This window comes from Muntiacus reevesi, chromosome 1 (genome assembly GCF_963930625.1).
Source record: "Muntiacus reevesi chromosome 1, mMunRee1.1, whole genome shotgun sequence".
Lineage (NCBI taxonomy): Eukaryota > Metazoa > Chordata > Mammalia > Artiodactyla > Cervidae > Muntiacus > Muntiacus reevesi.
In genome coordinates, this window is record NC_089249.1 from 53,317,894 (window position 1) to 53,337,093 (window position 19,200).

The window sequence follows — 19,200 nt, forward strand, 5'->3', positions numbered from 1 at the left end:
AGCCGATGGGGACCAGCACCTTCGCCCCAGGGGACGTGCCCGGCAGCTTTTGGGGCAAAGCACTGTTGCTATAAGCTATTTGCGGGGTGCCTCTAGGGCCCTTCCCTCAGCACGCCTCTGGGGAAAGATCACACTGTATTAACTTGCGAGGGTTTTCCTCACCGACAACAAACAGAGACCACCTCAGCTGCCAGTGCCTTGCAGCCCTGGGCCACCCTCCCCTTGCCAGGCCCACCTTCTTCCCTGCCTCCGCCGGCCCAGGAAGGCGTGGAGGGGCTGTCCACCGCCGGGGGCCCCTGGCCCTCTCTCCCTGCCCCTGGGCAGGACGCCTTCCTCTGCAGGGACCAAGCCGCCTCCGAGCATCTCCTTCCTGATGGGCCTGTTGATCTGCAGCTGGGCTAACCAGCTCCAGTGCTTTTCGGGGGCCAGGCAGGTGACACGCGTGAACCCAGGCTGGGCGCGGCCCCGGCAGGCTGCCTTGGCGTCAGGACACCTGGGTGGTGGGGACTGGGGTGAACTGGGTGGATACACCGCAACTAGAGGGGGAGGCTGTCCCTCACCCAGGTCAACTGTAGCCTGTGGGATGTGGGCCCCGTGGGGCCAGATCTTTGCATTTTTCAAAAGAAACTGGAAATCCAGTGGAGCGTGTGTGTACTTTGTAAAACTGACTTGAATTGAAATCAAGGGTACGTGCTACTGTGTCAGAGTGCGCTGACTCGGTCCTGGGTTCTCTGGTTTGCTGCCTCTGGGCCACAGGCTGCGGCCTTCGAGGTAGAGGATGGCCCTCCTCCTCAGGTTGCGCCCTGAGCCCTGGCGTTCTTGAGGGAGTGTGGACGCAGGCTTCCCATGGAATGTTCCGGAGCCCCAGCCCTAGAGCTGGTCCTCTCTGTTTATTTGTTTGCGGCTGCAGGACTATATTTATTCTGCAAACCCCAACTGGGATCATGTGGCCTGAGAGGATTATATGAATCCCTCCAAGTGGGAGGCTTGGTTGAAATTTCTGAAATACTTTGATTTACGGGGACGTGAAAATGACAGGATACTGGAGAGCGTAAGGCCTGTGGTTGTCAGAGTTGTGGGGACTGCTGCATGCTGTGTGCCAGGCCTGGGACGCAGCTCCTGTGGGTGGACATCTCAGCACCCAGGCCTCACAGGCGAGCTGCTGGAGATAAGGCAGGCTGCTGGAGATAAGGCGGGCGGGCTCAGACACACGGGCTGGGGGTGGATCTCTGGAGCAGGGCTCCTTCAGTCTGGATGCATCCACCCCTTTGGGTTTCTTTCTATGGGTTGTGGGTTTGGTGATGGAAAAACCGAAAGCTAACTTTGAATCCCGAGGAGGCCACTTGTTGGTTAAATGCCTCTGGTTGGAGTCTCTGGGTGAGCCCTGATTTTCACCAGGGATGGTGAACCATCGCCAGTGTTTACTGAGGGAGTCAGTCAGGAATGACACCAGCGCCTAGCACAGCACCCGCCCATGGGCTGCTCCCAGAGCCCTGGTTCCATTTTTACTGGAAAAAAACAGCTAGAAACCAACTGGGCTTGAAAAATTCTGACTCCTTGAACAAATAAGCCTTATCCCTCTGAAAACAAAATGGTGTGTGTAATGACCTACAGTAAATGTGTTTTATTAGCCAGTTAATCATAGTGGTTAAATATTTGTCCAAGGCTGTAAGAAGTCAAACAAGTAGGTCCTAAGACGGGTAGGAAGAAAGGAATCATATTCATTACTAAGTTCAGAAAACCTAATGTGCGGGACACAGGGACACACAGTGGGCGAAGCGTTGGGAAGAGGCCCTGGTGGACACCCTTAGACACACACCCAAGGTGGTTAAGACCTGGACCTGCTTTCACTGTGCACGTGCGTGCGTGTGTGTGTGTATGTGTGTGTGTGGGTATCTGGATCTGTGTGACTGGTCTCAGAGGCTCAGCTGACCCCAGATCCCTGGGCAGAGTCTGGAGGAGAATCAGCTCATTTTCTGAGATGTGGTCCATTTTCTAGGGTGCTGTGTCCAGGGTACCGTAGGTGGGGGCAGTGCTATACAACCATTTCCATGGCTGAAGGGCAGAGTGGGTGGGCTGACCTGGGGGTGACCCTGCTTGGCAAGGGGGCGGGCTCCCCCGCCTCCTTGGGGTGGGGAGCAGGGGCGAGTGGTAGGTTAAGTGGTGGCAAGAGCTTTCCTAAGTTCCTCACTCCTCTTGTGGTCAATGTCTTCCATTTCCTGTAGTTTCTGCAGAGGGCATTGGGGAAAGCTGGGTGTCAGGGGGGATGTGAGGCTAGAGCGGGACCCCCGAGACGGCCCGAGTGGACCCTCACTTCAGCTCACGTCTCGTCCCCCGCACCCACGTCCCGTCCACCTTCCCTGGTGCTTTTCCTACCTGGGAGATTTCAGTAAGGATGATCCCGCGGTACTGTCTGCCCTGCCCCAGGGCCTCCATGTCAGCCAGGAATTCTTTCCTCTCCTGAATTTCCTTCACCACTGGACAGGGAGAGGGCCGTCCGTGTATAGGACAACAGGGGCCCCCGCGCTCCTGGGAGGGATGGTGGGGCGGCAGGTTGCCTCTCTTGGGAACGGGAAGCAGTTCTGTGGTCCGTTTCTCACTCGATGGCCCTCAGGGATTCCCCCCTTCCCCTTCTCCCGGGGCTCTTCCACACACACTCCCCCGTCCCTTCCCCAGCATAACTGGTCCCTCAGGGACTCACGTTCTTCAAAGCGGTCCAGCTCAGGGGCTGGGTCCTCCTGTCGCACGGGAGGGGGCTTTCTTTTCCGTTCCTTTGGCTTCTTCCCGTTGGCAAAGATATTCTGGAGTCTTCGCTTCTCCTTCTCTAGATCCCCTGTCGGGCCCAGATGTGGCCTAGGTAAGGTGGGCAGGGCACCCCCGATTCCTGGAGCATGCTCACTCCAGGGTGCCTGGGAACATGGTAGGGCTTCTGCAAACCCAGCACCTCCTACCCTGGGCCGCCTCTGCACTGGTCAATCACAGTAGGCCGGGAGGTGTTGAAAGAACCCAGAAGAGAGCTTCATCAAAACCCACACACTGGGCTTCCCTGTTGGCTCAGCGGTAAATGTGGTGGTTTAGTCGCTAAGTCGTGTCCGACTCTTGGGACCCCATGGACTATAGCCTGCCAGGCTCCTCTCTCCACAGGATTTTTCAGGCAAGAATACTGGAGTAGATTGCCATTTCCTTCTCCAGGGGATCTTCCTGACCCAGGAGTCGAACCCAGCACTCCTGCATTGCAGGCAGATTCTTAAATGCAGGAGCCATGGGGTTCTATCCCTGATCTGGGAAGCTCCCACATGCCACGGAGCAACTAAGCCCGTGCATCACAGCTACTGAAGCTGTGCTTCAGAGCCTGGGAGCCGCAACTCCTGAAGCCCAGGTGCTCCTCAGGAGAAGCCACCACAACGAGAAGCCTGCCTGCTGCTGCTAGAGACTAGCCGCTGCTTGCCTCCACTAGAGAAAAGCCAGCATGAAGACCCAGCACAGCCAAAAATAAATAAATAAAATTATTAAAAACAAACAAACAAACAAACCCAAAGACTGCCTGGGTGCAGAGCAAGGCTAAGGAAACTCAATAACTGTGCAGTATAGCCCGGATGGGGAGGTTGTATGGAGGGGCCAAGAGTCACATCAGGTGCCAAGTGGAAAGCAGGGGATGTAATCCCTCTCTGAAACAGGCTGGGGCACAGAGGAACCCGGGGTTCCAGGCCCCACATGAGCTTGAGAGAGCGACAGCTGTGACACCTGACCTCCACAGATTCATCAGAGGTGGGGGGAAACCAGTTAACTGTTAGAATTCTGGGAAAATGTATACAAAGTAACCAGATAAACGGTTTCCCGGCACACCCTGAATGCCTCCAAGCTAACCGGGGAGGTTCCAGAGCACTGGTATAAACAGCCTGAGAATTTGATTAGCCGCCTACGCAGCACCCTGTGGGCTGTTTGTGTCCCTGCCCCCCTCAGCCCCCTGGGAGGGTAGAAGAGGGGCTGTGGTCGAGGCCCCTTACTCACGGGTGGCTTGAGGCTTGAACTGCTCCCGGCTGTAGGCCCCGTTGGCTTGGCACCTCCTGGCAGGCCGGAGGTGGGACCGGGGTGCCAGGATGGGAGGCAGGTAGATGGCTGAGCTTGGCTGCTTGGAAGGCAAGACCCTCTGGCTGGAAGTTGGGCTGCACTGCAGGGGGAGAGTGTCTCCTCCTGGGGAGGGAAGGGGAAGGGTCAGGGTCAGGGTCAGGGGGCCCACCTAAGTGGTCCCTACCTGTTAAAATAAGTCAAACGGTACGGAAGAGTCTTCCCATCTCCCCTCCATACCCTCCCCTCTACAATGAGTAGTGGTAACAATTTGGTGGTCTCAGCCCATTCTTTTTGATGCTTACATAATCGTGTTCAAAGATGTATGGGCATGTATAAGATTCATTTTTCAAAGACTGGATCACGCTGCATTCTATTCAGTAATAGACCAACAATCTTCCATGGGGTCGCAAGGAGTCAGACACAGCTGAGCGACTGAACTGAATGAACAATCTACCATGAACATCTTTCCAAATCACCCCATTTATCTAAAACGTCTTTATTCTTTTGGCCGTGCCACGCAGATCTTAGCTCCCTGACCAGGGATTGAAACTGTGCCCTCGGCAGTGAAAGCTCAGAGTCCTAACCACTGGGCTGCCAGGGAGTGCCCTCCGACCTCTGTTTTGATTTGAATCCTGTCTACCTCGCGTACCTTTCCAGCCTTCTCTGTCATCACCCAGCAGGGAGTATTGAGCATGCACTCTATGGGCCAGGCCCGGGACACGGGGCAAGGAGGTCAGAGTACTGCCCTCACAGTACTTACATCTGGGGTTTAGGTGATGATAACAGCGGTGACGCTGACAGTACCGCAATGGTTGCAGTTCAGGGCTGGGCCCCAGGGCGTATCAGAGCAGGATTCACGGTTATAAATAGGGCAGCCAGGGAAGGCCTCACCGACACAGTGACATTTGAGAAAAGACCCATAAGTGGTAAGAGGCCAGCCAAGGTGATATTTTAGGGAAGAGCATTCTAGGCAGGATGGGTCAAGTCCTGAGGTGGGAATGTGCCCAGAGCATCTGAGAACAGACAGGAGGCTGGGGTGCCAGGAACGGACTGAGCCAGGGGTGGGGTGGAGTGGGAGTAGAGGTGAGAGGTCAGGGAGGGCAAGAGACGGGCGGGGCCTCATAGGCCTCTGGAAAGACTGGCTTTTACTGTGTGTGAGGTGGGAAGCCATTGAGGGTTCTGAGCAGAGGAGTCACCCCTTTAGCTGCCATTGAAAATACAGCGTTGGGAATTTCCTGGTGGTCCCTGCTTCCACTGCAGGGACCACAGGTTTGATCCCTGATCTGGGAACTAAGATCCCTCAAGATGTGCAAGCAAAAAAAAAACAAGATAAAAAAAGAAAATACAGAGTTGGGGGTCAAGGGCTTCCCAGGTGGTGCTAGTGGTAAAGAACCTGCCTGCCAATGCAGGAGACATAAATGACACAGGTTTGATCCCTGGGTCTGGAAGATCCCCTGGAGGAGAGTATGGCTACCCACTCCAGTAGTCTTGCCTGGAGAATCCCATGGACAGAGGAGCCTGGCAGGCTACAGTCCATGGTGTCACAAAAAGTCAGACAAGATTGAAGTGACTGAGCACGCACGCACGGGGATCAAGGGCAGAAATAATCACAGTCAGGATATGGTTTGAAGGTCAAGCAGACAGGACTGCTGGTGGGTTGGATGTGGGGTCTCGGAGAAAGGGAAAGAGGGGACAGGATGACTCTGATGTTTCTGCCCAAACAAACCCGAAGGATGGAGCTGCCATTGTTTCCCGCTGCCTTTCCTTTCTCATGCCCTCTATCTAGGGCCAACCATGGTTTTTCTCTCTCTTCTCTGAAGAGATGCTATGCTTTCCAGAATGTTCCTCATACTCTGTCTGCTATTTCTACCTGTCCAATGCCAAATGCCACCTTTTCTTTTGGCTCAGTCTCAGCAAATAATTAGAGCCCAAGCAATTCTGGGAGTTCAGGTGAAGGAGAGGAATTTGTGGTTTGTGAAAGAATTTAAACTAAGCCTCAAACAAACAAGTAGGACTTGGTTAAGAAGAGAGAAGAGAGGGGAATCTAGGAGAAGAAAGTACACTCAATACCAATACTTGGAGGCAATATTTTAAAGAGAAAATGTCTAAGGAGAAAAAAACTGCCAGGCAAACTGGTGACTTGTGTTGACCTAACCACTAATCCAATTAGTTTGTCAATAAATATTGAACACCTCGGAGTCAAGGACTTCCCTGGTGGCTCAGATGGTAAGGGGTCTGCCTACAACATGGGAGACCCGGGTTCAATCCCTGGGTCAGGAAGATCTCCTGGAGAAGGAAATGGCAACCCACTCCAGTACTCTTGCCTGGAAAATCCCATGGATGGAGGAGCCTGATAGGCTACAGTCCATGGGGTCGCAAAGAGTCAGACACAACTGAGCAACTTCACTTTCACTAGGAGTCAAGGTACAGTGGTGAACAAGGCAGGCTCAAACCTTGGTCTCTAGGTATTTACTTTTAATGGAATTCCTAGCACATTCTCTTTATTGTCATGTTGGAAGGAAGGAAGGAAGGGTTAGCTGCTCAGTCGTGTCTGACTCTTTGGGACCCATGGACTTAGCCCACCAGGCTCCTCTGTCCATGGGATTCTCCAGGCAAGAGTACTGGAGTGGGTTGCCATTCCCTTCTCCAGGGGATCTGTAGGGGACATCAAATGATTAGTAGATGACTTGAGTATGGAGATTGAGTTATGTGACTCAGCTGCGTTGTGGTGTTAGGCTCTGGCAGCCTGAGTTGTCCTTGTCCACAAAGAGGAAGGAGATCTGACTTCTGAACTGACCTGACCCCCAGCCAGCGCTGGGCAGTCAGTCTTTATCTCTCTGACTCCCCCATCCCAGTTTCTGTGGTTGACCAGATGCCTCCTGATAGGCACCTTCTTTCCTGAAAGGCAATAGCTATTGGCAGATTTGAGTGAAACCTGGCAGGCTTGAACCTTCTGGTATCCTCTTAAAGGGAACTTTACAGACCTCTGTTCTGATCCCCTAAGAGCTGATTCAGTTAAATCTCAGAAAGCAAGGTTGTTTTCAAGATCTTAGAAGGTACAAGCTGAGCCACCAGAGAAGCCCAAGAATACCGGAATGGGTAGCCTATCCCTTCTCCAGGAGATCTTTCGAACCCTGGAATTGAACTGGGATCTCCTGCAATTGCAGGTAGACTCTTTACCAGCTGAGCTATCAGGGGAGCACTCTGATGTGCATAGTACTATTCAAATATCTGACTCTATTTCTTCCACAATTAGCAGTTTCCCTAAACTGTAAATTTTTGAAGGTAAAATAAAAAGATACATAAAACCCCATTTTGTAACAAGAGGCCAGATCGAGTGATTAGAGTTAAATCATATTCAATGCTTCAGGTTAAATAATTGTACTTGCAAAAATAAAAGTAAAAATGGTTTAATAAAAGATTGTTCTGTTTGTAAAAAAAAAAAAAAGATCTTAGAGGGCACCTTGTTACCATGCCCATGTATATTCAGTTTTTTGTTTTCCTTAAAAACAAATAATATAGTGTGTGATCAGAGGTGAAGTGTGGAAAGGTTTTGCATAGTTTTTCTATGTTGGAAGCCTGCCATTAATCGCGTTTCTGCCAGCTAAGCTATGAATGAATAAAACCATGCATGAGACACACACAGGCCTCTCGTCTGGAGGGCTCATATGGTATGTGTGTAAGAGGGTAGGAGTGATTGCAGACTTGACAGCGTTTGGACTGTCTGACTGGGCAGGAAGTCTCAAATGGGCTGGTGCCCTATTGGGAAGGCTGGCTAGAGCCGGACTGCAGGAGCGGCTCATGGGCTGGGACCCATATCTTGGGAAGAAGCAAAGACCAAGACCCTGCAAGGTCAATTCCTCGGGAACAAGGGTCAGAAATACTATTCAAATTTTGTTTTTTTTGCGTGTGTGTTTTTAAAATTAGGTCCCCTACTCCTCAACATGGAGAAAGCATTAAAATGTGACTCAGAATTCCTTTCCTTTGGAAACCTCTCTGGTCAGCCTCTTACGTTTAACGGTGTCCATGATGTGGCGCTGTTGGAAGTTAGTCAGTTTGGATTCCTTCATCATCACTGCAAGACAAAGCACTTCAGTGAGGCTTCCTGGGCTGCAAGCAGATGCCTTCATCTCACCCCACTGAAATGTAATATTGTATCACCTCCTGCTCCCATTCTCGCTACCTGAGTACTTGGCTTGTGGGATTTGAGTTCCATAAACAGGGATTGAACCTGGGTCTCCAGGCAGTAAAAATACTGAGTCCTAACCACTGGACCACAAGGGAATTCCCTTCCTTTTCTACAATTTTTTGCCCTATACCATTCATCACCATCTAAGTTCTATATACCTTACTTATTATTTGTTACTTTCCTACTAGAATATTAACTCCAAGGGAACAAGAATTTTTCCTTATTTCTTTTCTTTATTGCTGTTTATTCCAGCACGTGGGACAATGTCTCAAGCACACAGTGTGCTTTAAAACTTTTTTTGTTGAGTGAATGAATGAGTGAACAAGTATTCATGAAGCATGTGCCAGGGACTGGAGCTACAAATGTGAGCCAAAACAGGCATCATGCCCTGATGGAGTTCATGAACTGAATGTTAATTCAACGTTAATTCAATGGAACACACTAGGTATCTGATTACAGGTTGCACTAAGCCCAGTGAAGGAAAAGGTATTTGGTAGTGTGCAGACACATAACAGTTGGTTCCACTGTGGTGACGATGGGTGGAGAGGAAATAAGTCTTCCCTGGGGAAACTGAAAGTGTGATCTAAGGGGTTCATGGGAGTTAACCACTCTGAAATTCTTAGTTCTTTGACTTTGAGTCACTTCCAAGTTGTAGGACCCGGACCCCTGAACCGTTCTGAACTCCAGGCTTCTTATCTGTAAACTGAAAATACCATTACTAAGCCATAAATAATGTAGGGGAGAACCGAGAAACAGAGGGTACCCGTGACCACCGCTCTTCTCGCGCCCTTTAATGCACTGACCTCTGAGCAGCTCGCAGGTCCCTGGGGTGTAAGTGGTCGGCTTGGGACAGCGCCAGAACCCTGGTCCTTTAGTCACCGTCTCCACACTCTCCTGGGAAGCCATGGGAGGGCTCTGAAGAGGGAAAAACCCAACGAAACACTCCGTCTCCCAGATCCAATCTCTTCTCACACCCTCAACACCACCCAAAGTTTGGGAGCGGGTGTCGGGTTGCAAAAGAATCGTGATGCCGCCTGTCAACATCGCGACAGTGCCCGATCCTTCCACCTTGAACAGATCCACTGGCAGATATACACACGCGAACAGAGACCTCATCCTGACCTGGCGCCTGTGGCAGGGAAGCCCCCTCGGGAGGAATGGGGCGTGAGGGTAGCCGTGCCCGTTGTGTGATACGCCCAAACGGGAAACCTCACCCTAAAGTAAGACCCGGGCTGGGTGGCCTCTCTCCCCACAGAGAGCGGCGGCTGGGCTCCGGAGATCGTAATCAAGGCTCTGAAGCAGCAGCCGCGCCTGGGCCCTCGCAGAAATACTTTTGAGATCTCAGCCACTAGAGCCTGCAGCTAGCGGCTCCGGCTACCATGGTAACGCAGACAAACAGCACCGCGCATGTGCATATTTCTCGCCCCCGCCTGCCTCCCGGAAGTGATTACCTCTAGGTCACGGCGCAGGCGCAGAGTACGCTTGGCAGCGCGCGAGGCGGAGGTACGCTGTTCGCCGGTCTCCGCGCGGGTCTGGGTCGCGGAACCCGGTGGCTGTTGCGCGGGCGTCATGTCAGACAACGAGGACAAGTGAGTGAAGGAGCTAAGTGACTTTTGCGAAGACTCAGATGGGGCGGATGAAGCGGGAGCCAGGGTCGAAGGAAATTGAGCCAGGGGTTGAGGGGACTGGGGGTGCTGAGGGCGCCCGCAGAGCCGGAGAAGGGAAAGGCTGGGAACTGGGAGCATAGACCCGGCCAGATGCTGGGCGCGGAAAAGGCCCCGGCTCGAGGGTCCAGAGAGGATCAGTGAAAAAAGTACCTTTCAGCAAACTTCCACTGAGTCGGGCTCTATGTTAGTACCAAATGTTGAGATGTATTAGGTATAGTCTGTGCTCTTCAGCTGGGGTCTCTTTCTAGAAGAGGCCCATAGTTAAGATGAGGACTTAGTCAGATGACTGACTTATTGGATGATTCACTGGTTAGGTGGATATTTATTGAGAGCCTCCTACGTATCACATGAGACTCAGATCTCTGCCCACTTTGATTCTAGTAAGTGATGCTCTAACTAACGGGCTTCTTACACTTGTGCAGTTTTGATGGAGACGACTTTGATGACGTCGAGGAGGATGAAGGGCTCGATGACCTGGAGAATGCCGAGGAGGTCAGTACTGAGCCTTGGGCTCCCCTCTCTGCAACCCAAGCTGCCAGATAGCGCCGCCAGTGATGGCCGATTGCATGCCTCTGCCTCCCGTTTGTGGTCAGGGTACTGCCAGTTCGAATGAGGAGAGATCTAGTCCTGGGTAGTGGAGGAGTCCTACAGGGTTGGCCCAAAGGCTTTTGTCCTCTTGGATCACAGAGCCTGGCTTCTGAGGCAGTTAGTTGACTCAGAGTCGAAATAGCCCCTTCATTCATTGTGCAGACATATGCTGAATGTTTATTATGTACCAGGAGCTCAGCAGGGTGAGGCTAAATAAAGAGCAAGGAGGAGAGTGACCTGGGATAAGGCTGGAGAGGTGAGGGCCAAGATCAGGCAAGATTTTGTAGGCTAGGGGTAGCAGGAAGCTGCTGACAAGTTTTGGGGAGCTGGGGAGTGGCATGATCCAGTCCCAATTAGGGTGCAATCCAGGTGACGTCTGTAGCTTGCCCTTGGGTGCTGGTAGTGTCTGTGATGAGAAAACAGATTCGAGAGATTTTGGTGGATTGGATGTGGAGCTGAGAAAGTGGGACATGACAGGAATGACTCCCGTGTTTCTGGCTTGAGCAGCTTGGTGGACGAGTTACTGGCGTCATAGATAAAATAGGGTTTTCTGTGCTGTATGACTGGTGGAGGAAGTGCTTTGTGTCTTCTGGACAGAGGGATCCCTTGATTGTTTTTTTAGGTTGGTAAGGTGAAGGCCCTTTTTTTGTTTGGGTTTTCCTGTCTGCCTGGCACTCTGAGGTTACCTGTTCACTGAGTCAGAAACCTTCTTCTCTATCCTTCTGATCCCTTTCCATCTCTCTCCTGTTGATTCTGCCTCCTCCATGTAGTTCAGTCCTGTTCCCGTTTCTCTATTCCTAGTGCCTGAGCCTGGTTTAGATCCTCATTGGTTTTCACCTGCATTACTGCAGAAACTTTTTACTGGTTTTCCTGCCTTGAGTCTGCTGTTTGCTTTTCTGCTGCCAGAGTTGACTTTTTCTCCTACCCACATGATTGGTTACTATTGGTCTTCCTCGGTGTTCTCTCTGCTTCGGCCCTTGCCCTCTACAAAATATTCTCAACAGGGTATCCAGAGTGATCCTTTTAAATCTTCAGTCGCTCTCTCTCTCTCCTCTGCTCAGAACCTGCATCTGGTCGCTTCTCATCTCATTCTGAATAAAAGCCAAAAACATGCATGACGTCGTCCATGATCCGACCACCTGCTCCCTCTGTGACCTTCTCTCTTCTCGGTGTCCCTGTCATGCCAGGGAAGTTCCAGCTCAGGACTTGTGACTGTGCTGTCCCCTCTTCCTTTTCCCTTAGATATGCACACAATCTGCTCCTCAGCGTCCTTCAGGTCTGTGTTAAATATCACCTCAGTGAGGCCTTCCCTGACCTTTCTATCTCAAATCACTGCATTTGCCCCTTCCTCCAACATCAGCACTCAGACACTCTCTGTCTTTTCTCTCTGTTTTCATGCTGCACATTTTACTACTAATTTTATTTATTGTTCATCTCACTGTATTCCTGGGTCAGGAAGATCCGCTGGAGAATGGATAGGCTACCCACTCCAGTATTCTTGGTCTTCCCTGCTGGCTCAGTTGGTAAAGAATCCACCTGCAATGCAGGAGACCTACCTGGGTTCGATCCCTGGGTTGGGAAGATCCCCTGGAGAACGAAATGGCTGCCCATTCCAGTATTCTGGCCTGGAGAATTCCACTGACTGTATAGTCCATGGCGGCTCACAAGGAGTTGGACACAATTGAGTGACTTTCACTTTCACTGTATTATAAAGTAAAGCTCTATGGGAGAAAGAACTTTTATCTGTCTTACTGCTCTGTGTCAAGCACTTAGAATGCTATCTGACATATAGTAAGCACTCAGTAAATATTTGTTGACTTAATTTTATATTACAGAATTTATTCTCCTGTCTATAACCCTGTCTGCACCTTTTGTGCTAATCATACCCCACAATTAGCCGTCCAGGCTGAGTACGTTCTCTACCTCCTGTGTCTTTGCACATATGCAATTCAGCCTGCCTGGAATGCCCTGTCTTTCCTTCCTTGTTAGCTTGGCAGCTTGTACTCATCCTTCTAGACTAGCCTAGGTCTCATCTCTGGACTGTATTCCTAACCCCCAGGATGAGGTAGATGTCCCTCACTTTCTTGTGTAGTTTGTGGCACGCTGGCACACTTTCATACCACTTCGTGTTTTGTTTACTCTTGTCTTTTTGCCGGACTGTGAATTCTTTGAGAGCAGAAACTCTTTCCGTCTCAGCATCTTTATCATGTCTGGCACATGACAGATGCCTAATAAGTGATTATTAAATATATACATATTTAAAGATGGGGTGCTTGTTCCTCTTCCTGCTTCGGGTAAGGTTGTCTATGCTCAAGGACTTCTTTGTATGGGGCCAACTCTTCCTTCTGGATGGGGCGGCTGGCTTTGGACTGCTGATCACGATTCCTCTTTCACTAGCTCTGAGACTTTGGCCAAGTTAGCTGACTGTCCAACCCTCTAAAATGAGCATTATAATCCCCACTTCATAAGGTTTTTGTGAGGATTGAGTGAGGTGTTACTAAGGCAGTTGCATGGTCACTGGCATGTAGCAAGCAGTAGTGTGGAGGTGCTTACAATCACTGTTGTCGTCATCTTGCCCGTCACCCCCAATAATGCATCCTGAGATTTTTCCCTCTTTTCTGCCTTGCTGCCCAGGAGGGCCAGGAGAACGTTGAGATTCTCCCTTCTGGAGAGCGACCGCAGGCCAACCAGAAACGAATCACCACACCATATATGACCAAGTATGAACGAGCCCGCGTGCTGGGCACCCGAGCCCTTCAGATTGCGTGAGTATGAGCTCCCTCACCATGTTGTCCTTTGGTCAGGCCACCGGGAGCCTCCAAGCTGTTGGTAATGGCCCAGCCTGACAACAGACCCTTCCCTTTCTCATAGGCTAAACAAAGGCGGTGCTGCTGCTGTGTGCCAGGCACTGTGCTAGATCGCTGTCCTCAGGGAGTTTGTGGTCCATTGGGGGAACGGGACATAAGCAGTAGAAGAGTAACAGTAAGAATACAGAGCGTGATGACTGCCTGTCAGATGGGGAAGCGAAAATAAATGAAATAAGATCAGACCCAGACCCTTGTGGGCTCGTTAGTTGCGGGTGCTACAGCAACTCTCACTGGGCTTAAGGTGGTTCTTGACTCGAGTAGACTGGGGCCAGCCCAGGGGAGTGAGAGAGCCCTCCACGTTGAGGCCACACTGGGAACGTGGAAGCACAGAGCAATGGTTGGGGGTGTGGGGGTTTGAAATTAGCAACCCTTCCTTTCTCTCCCAAGTTGGGAACTTGTTGAAGAACAACATGATTCAGGAGCCAGCCAGGAGACAAGGCAAGTCAGGTCAAAATGTGCGATGCCCGCATGTCTGCCCGTCAGCCACAGGCATTGCAGGCGTCAGAGGCCGTGTCTGCGGGGGCGGGGGCCTTGTGCAGAACAGACCCCAAAGCAGCCCCCCCGAGGGCAGGTGGCTTTGAGGAAGCGGGGGCTCTTGAAGAGGCTGGGCCACAGGTGCTGGCTTTCCCCACCAGGCTCGCCTGTCAGATGAGCTCCTCCTCTGTTCTGGTGAGAGTTAAGTGGGAGGACGCAGAGAGCAGATGTGTCACTGTTGCTCTCGTGGCAGGTCCTCCCCAGGGAAACAGGAGGCTGAGGAAAGGAGCCCTGTCTCAGACTTCTTGCCAGCTGCTGGGAGAAATGGTGGACACCTGGAGGAGGGGTGCTTCGGGAAGAGAGGAGTGGGAAACAGGCTCGAAAGAAAAGTTGTGGCCACGGAGTTGTGGGGCGATACCTGTGCTAGGGGAGCGATCTTGCTCAATCTGTGCGCCCCCACCCCTGCCCAAGTTTTCAAACTGCACTGGGCTTTTATCTGTGGAGTGAAGGTGACCCCTCGGTGGAGGGTTTTATTGGGGAGGGAAACCGTTGTTTTTCACTCGATCGGCAGCGGTAGGCCTCCTGCCAGCCTGGTTGCACCCCTTGCTGGTCTGGGTGAGTTGAGAGCCACACTCCGTATGGTGATTTCAGTGTTGCTGGGGTCAGGACCCTCTAGGCTGCACCACAGGTATGGTCACTGCTGGCTACATTTGGCCATTTAAATTTAAATTAAGTAAAACTAGATAGGAGTCCAGTGTTTCTGTCTCCTTAGTCACATTTCATGTGCCCATTAGCCCTTGTGGCTACCGTGATAGGTAACACAGTTAGAGGACATTTCCATCTTTGCAGAGTGCTGGTTGAGTGGTATGAATATGAATATGAATATGAACATGAATATGTCTGCTGAACACGACCCAGCAAAAAGAATAATTCGTAAACTGTTTTTTCAGCAGATAGACTGTATGCAAGTTAAAGTCTTTCAGCATCAAATAAGATGTTGTGCTTGTGCCTTTTGGAGATGTAAAGAGGATTAAAGACACAATTCCCTAATCCTCTGGATGTTTACTGACTAGTAGGGAAGAGTGATCTCTTCTAAATACCCAGAACCCAAGGCAGACGAGATTGATGCTTTAAAAGAGAAACAAAAAAGGAGAGAAGGGAATAAAGTGATGTCGTCTTGAAGGTATCCTAGGTGCCAGAAACAGCACTAGGAAAGTGGAGGCGGGCATGTGTGGTTTGTGGTGGAGGAATGGCAAGTAGCTTCGGGCACAAGACTGGAAAACATGTCATTGGCCCCTTGAGTGACATTTAGAAGATGGGTGTGCGTTTGGTGGACAGTCTGGAGCAGGCATTCCATACAAGGCCCAGCATCCTGCTTTCCTTGGAGGTAAGACTCTTGTCCAGCCTTGTTGGGCTGCAGCACTCCTTCAGATTAAGAGCTCAGTCGCTGTCTGGTGGTTTTGCAGCTGCTGTAACCCTTGGACCGTCAGGGCGGGAGCTTGTCCTGAGTTACGGGCCTGCAATCCTGCACTTAGGAGTAGATGCTGAAAGATGTTTTCTTGGCTATTTGTGGACGAAGTCTCACTCCAGCTCAGTAGCCCCATCTGGTGGCTGAATGGTTGCAACTCTGCTGTGCCTTGCTTAGCCGCTGAATCGTGGCTGACTCTTTGCGACCCCTTGGCTGCTTCCCAAGGAAGGTTGCCACTTGGAACCTCTGGTGGAGACATTGAGGGCACACTCTCAGATTTCCTGTGCATGTAGTAGGGCTGGATGAATGACTATTCTTGAATTATTCATGTCTTGAAAGAAAGAAGGCATATGCATATCAGGGAAAGCATTTTGCCACATTCTTTAAAACATTAAATATTAGGGAAGTTTAAATAATTATTGAGAGAAGATATAGAAAAAGTTAAAGACTCAGTTTCTGCCCTTGGGGAATTTTCAGGCTTTGGGGAGTAACAGACATCAGAATATTTAGCAATAGAATTAGTAGATCATTTATTGTAAACTGGTGGCTCTCGGACTGGCTGGTTATCCGAATCACCAGGGGAGCTTTGCTAATGTAGGTTCTCAGGCTCCTTCAGTAGAGAATTTATTCAGCAGGTCTGGGGGAGGACCTGGGAACCTGTATTTTTGGCACGCTCTCCTGGATGATCATCAGGTTTGGGGTCCATTAGTGTAAACTTGAGTTGGAATCAGTAAGGGTGACTTACTAGAGGAGATGGGCCTGGAACTGGTCTGTCTGTTTTTAGACCCTCTGCTGTGGGCCAAGTGTTGCACTAGAATAGAACTTCGGGTCCTGGACCAGCAGGTCTCATTTGGAAAACTTCAGATGGGTAGTCACAGTATAGCAGTGGTGTTGAAAGGAGTGTGTGTAAAATGAGTCAGGGCCCTGAGGCTTCAGCATGTGCTTTTCAGGGTGGAGACGTCTGAGCCTCTCCCAGGCCTGTAAGAAGAGGAAGCACTCACGTGAGGATGCAGAAGGAAAACAACAGGGCCTGTCTAGGAAACTGTAGGGGTTTGGTGTGGCTGGAATGTGGGGTGAATGGAGGCAGGTAGCATGAGAAAGTACTGCAAAGGTAAGCGGGGACCAGATGAGGTTCTGCCTGCCTGATGGCCATGGGGTCTCAAGGAAGAGAGGTAAACAGGTGAGAGCCTGACCACAGACCTTGTGTCAAGGCTGGAGGAGCAGGACCCTCGAAGGGGGTGTTGCCAAGACAGAGAAGGAAAATGAGGCGAGCTAGGCCCTGAGGCAGGGCTGGGGGTTGAGTAGGGTGGTCAGAGGGTGAGCTCTTGCACATGTGGGTCCTTTGTGTGGGATATTCTGCTGTGGCCGTGGGCTCAGGCGTCTCATGGGTCCTGGGGAAGGTCCTTGGCCGGGGGAGTGGACGTGATGAACGTCACACGACCCGCTAATGAAAGCGCGTGCTTGTCCCATTCACAGTACCTGGTTTCAGTTTGTGGATCACCAGGTTTTTAATGGGAGGTGTTACAGCACAGTAGAGAGGAGTCTTCGGGGTTCAAATCTTGTTCTGCTACTCACTGGCTGTGTGGCCTTGGGGAAGTGACTGACCTCCCTGTGCCTCAGTAAAACGGAAGTAGCGGTAGTACTTACTGCTGCTGCTCAGTCGCTTCAGTCGTGTCCGACTCTGCGACCCCGTGGACTGGAGCCTCCCGGGCTCCTCCATCCTGGGGTTTGCCAGTGCCGGAGTGGGGTGCCATCGCCTTCTCCGATAGTACTTACGACAAATGAAATAGTCTGCGTGGAGGGTGGAGAGCAGCTGTGGCACTTAGTGAATCTTTGCTCATTAGCCAGTACTGTTTTAGCGTTCTTGTTGTGTAGGAGTGGCAGGGCTTTTTGTCTTCATTTTCAAATGAGGATGCTGAGATTGGGAGAAAGATTCAGGGTCTTTCAGGCACAGTCGAAGCCTAGTCTACCGGCTGTCACTCGAGTGCCCTCGCTGTCAGCGCCCCTGAACCACTGCTCCGCACCTGCCACTTTTGGGAGGTGTCCTGTCTCGGCGCCCTTTCTAGGTGAGCTCTGGGGTGCTGATCTGATCCTGTTTGTGAAACTCTCCCCAGCTTCATGCTGGGCCCTCTTCTTGTGTGTGTAATCTCCCCACACCTATCCTTAAACACCTGCAGGATGTGTGCCCCTGTGATGGTGGAGCTGGAGGGGGAGACAGATCCCTTACTGATCGCCATGAAGGAGCTCAAGTAAGTCACCCAGATCCTGGTTCATGGCTGCAGAGCCCTGGGGGGCATCCCTTGGGTGCTCTGCTGCACACCCTCCCCCACTTCCCTGCTGGGGACATGTGGTCTTGTTCCTGTAGACCCTTAGTTTGGGAGTCAGCCCTTCAAGGGGGAGGAAGGGACAGGCAAAGGAGGGGGGGAGGACCTTGATGAGACATGGACCGTCCCTGTCTGTCCCAGCGTCCTTTTTCCTGCTGCAGTTGGTCTTACCAACATCCCTCTGCTTTCTGCCTCGCCCTTCAGCCGTGGGATGGCAGGCCCCTTGTAGATTTTGGTCCCACACTCAGAGAATCAGGGACTTTTTTTTTTTTTGGCTGAAAGTCCTTTCCTACAAAGTACATCCATGGTCTCAAGAGGATGCTCCTAAGGCTTCTCCTCCCTTGCCTTCTGCACCTGCTGTCCCTCTGCTGCAGAGCTGGGGTCACATCCTCACGTACCTCTATCTCTCCCCGGTCACAGGGCCCGGAAGATCCCCATCATCATTCGCCGCTACCTGCCTGATGGGAGCTACGAAGACTGGGGTGTCGACGAGCTCATCATCACCGACTGAGCTGGAGTCAGCCTGCGGACTGGGCCTCCGCCCGTGGCTCGTCTCATAGTCTTTTTATAGTCTTTATACGTGTAAATAGTAAATTCTTCAACTTTCAACCCCCTCTGCCTCCTGCTGCCTGTGAGGCCCACCTCCGTCTTCACTGTTACTGCCCTGCTGCCTGGAGGCTGTGCCCATCCCAGTGGCCCTGGAACCATCAGCTCTTTAAGAAGCACCAGGGCCCTGACCCCCTGGGCTCCCCCGTGTGCCCCCCCGCCATCTAGCAGTCCACCAGAGCAGAGGCTGCTGCAGGAGACACCTCGGCTGCCTTCCCAGCAGACAGACGAGCCTTTGTGCCCAGGGAACTGGTTGCCACGGAAACCCCCAATTTCCTTTCCAGTGGGGACTGGCTGCAGGGGCTTCTCCCTTCTCAGGAGTATCACAGAGCAGGTCTCATCAAGCCACCCATTGTTTTCCTAAGGACCTGCCTCGAGCCTCTTATCATGGGCTCGGATCCCCTTTCAGGAGCCAGTGGCCCCAGCAGGAAGCTTGGGGACGCAGTGATCTCCTGCCCTCCCTGAGAGAGCCCTACTGGGCAAGTCAGCAGCTGGAGCAAGGGCTGAACACCTGCCCATCCCAGCCGCACCACCCCTCCCATTCCCCACCTGTCAGACCACTCCCCATACACCAGTCTGTTCTCCATGACCCACCCATCTGGTCTGCCACACCCATACCCTCTCCTTTCCCTTCTGTGTGGAGACCCTGATCCCTCCAGGGCCTTCACTGGGATGGGTGCTGGGGTGATGGTGGGCAGGGCAGCAGGGCTTCTGGGTTCAAGGCATGACATTAAATCCAGTTGATCACACTGGCTCCTCCCTCCCTTGGGGTGCGGGGGCAGACAACAAGGAGAGGATGTATACTGACACCAATAGGGATGGGAAGGAAACCCATCTCCCTGAATATTCCAGCCTTGACCTTCAGTCTGCTGCCAGCCCCCACTTCCAGGAAGAGGAAGAGCCAGGCCTGCCTGACCTCTGCAAGTGGCGAGGCCCCTGGGGCGGG

At 51.8% G+C, this 19,200-nt stretch overlaps 2 protein-coding genes across 3 annotated transcripts; one reads left to right on the plus strand and one right to left on the minus strand.

Moving 5' to 3' along the window:
* Window positions 1–725: 725 nt before the first annotated feature.
* On the minus strand, window positions 726–9,654 carry C1H22orf23 (chromosome 1 C22orf23 homolog). 2 transcript variants are annotated; one of them, XR_010664335.1, is made up of 7 exons: window positions 9,475–9,654; window positions 9,064–9,175; window positions 8,084–8,146; window positions 4,012–4,194; window positions 2,702–2,833; window positions 2,377–2,529; window positions 726–2,228 (listed from the first exon to the last, which is right to left on the minus strand). XR_010664335.1 is itself a non-coding variant. In XM_065943728.1 (7 exons), exons 2-7 carry the CDS (start codon window positions 9,164–9,166, stop codon window positions 2,157–2,159), a joined length of 654 nt encoding a protein of 217 aa, XP_065799800.1. In that variant the 5' UTR covers window positions 9,167–9,175; window positions 9,475–9,654; the 3' UTR covers window positions 726–2,156. The 2 variants fall into 2 exon arrangements, 1 of the variants encoding a protein (XP_065799800.1); XM_065943728.1 differs by having other exon boundaries at window positions 2,377–2,477.
* Window positions 9,655–9,698: 44 nt separating this feature from the next.
* POLR2F (RNA polymerase II, I and III subunit F) lies at window positions 9,699–18,257 on the plus strand. The gene is made up of 5 exons (XM_065943729.1): window positions 9,699–9,849; window positions 10,350–10,419; window positions 13,150–13,280; window positions 17,502–17,573; window positions 18,069–18,257. Exons 1-5 carry the CDS (start codon window positions 9,830–9,832, stop codon window positions 18,157–18,159), a joined length of 384 nt encoding a protein of 127 aa, XP_065799801.1. The 5' UTR covers window positions 9,699–9,829; the 3' UTR covers window positions 18,160–18,257.
* Window positions 18,258–19,200: the final 943 nt, after the last annotated feature.

Coding starts and splice junctions, on each gene's coding strand:
- C1H22orf23 (XM_065943728.1), bottom strand. CDS start 9,166: ATGGCTTCCCAGGAGAGTGTGGAGACGGTGACTAAAGGACCAGGGTTC. Junction 2,834..4,011: donor GTTCAAGCCTCAAGCCACCC/GTGAGTAAGGGG, acceptor TGGGCCCGACAG/GGGATCTAGAGAAGGAGAAG. Junction 2,229..2,376: donor TCCTTACTGAAATCTCCCAG/GTAGGAAAAGCA, acceptor TGCCCTCTGCAG/AAACTACAGGAAATGGAAGA.
- POLR2F (XM_065943729.1), top strand. CDS start 9,830: ATGTCAGACAACGAGGACAA. Junction 9,850..10,349: donor ATGTCAGACAACGAGGACAA/GTGAGTGAAGGA, acceptor ACACTTGTGCAG/TTTTGATGGAGACGACTTTG. Junction 17,574..18,068: donor ATCGCCATGAAGGAGCTCAA/GTAAGTCACCCA, acceptor CCCCGGTCACAG/GGCCCGGAAGATCCCCATCA.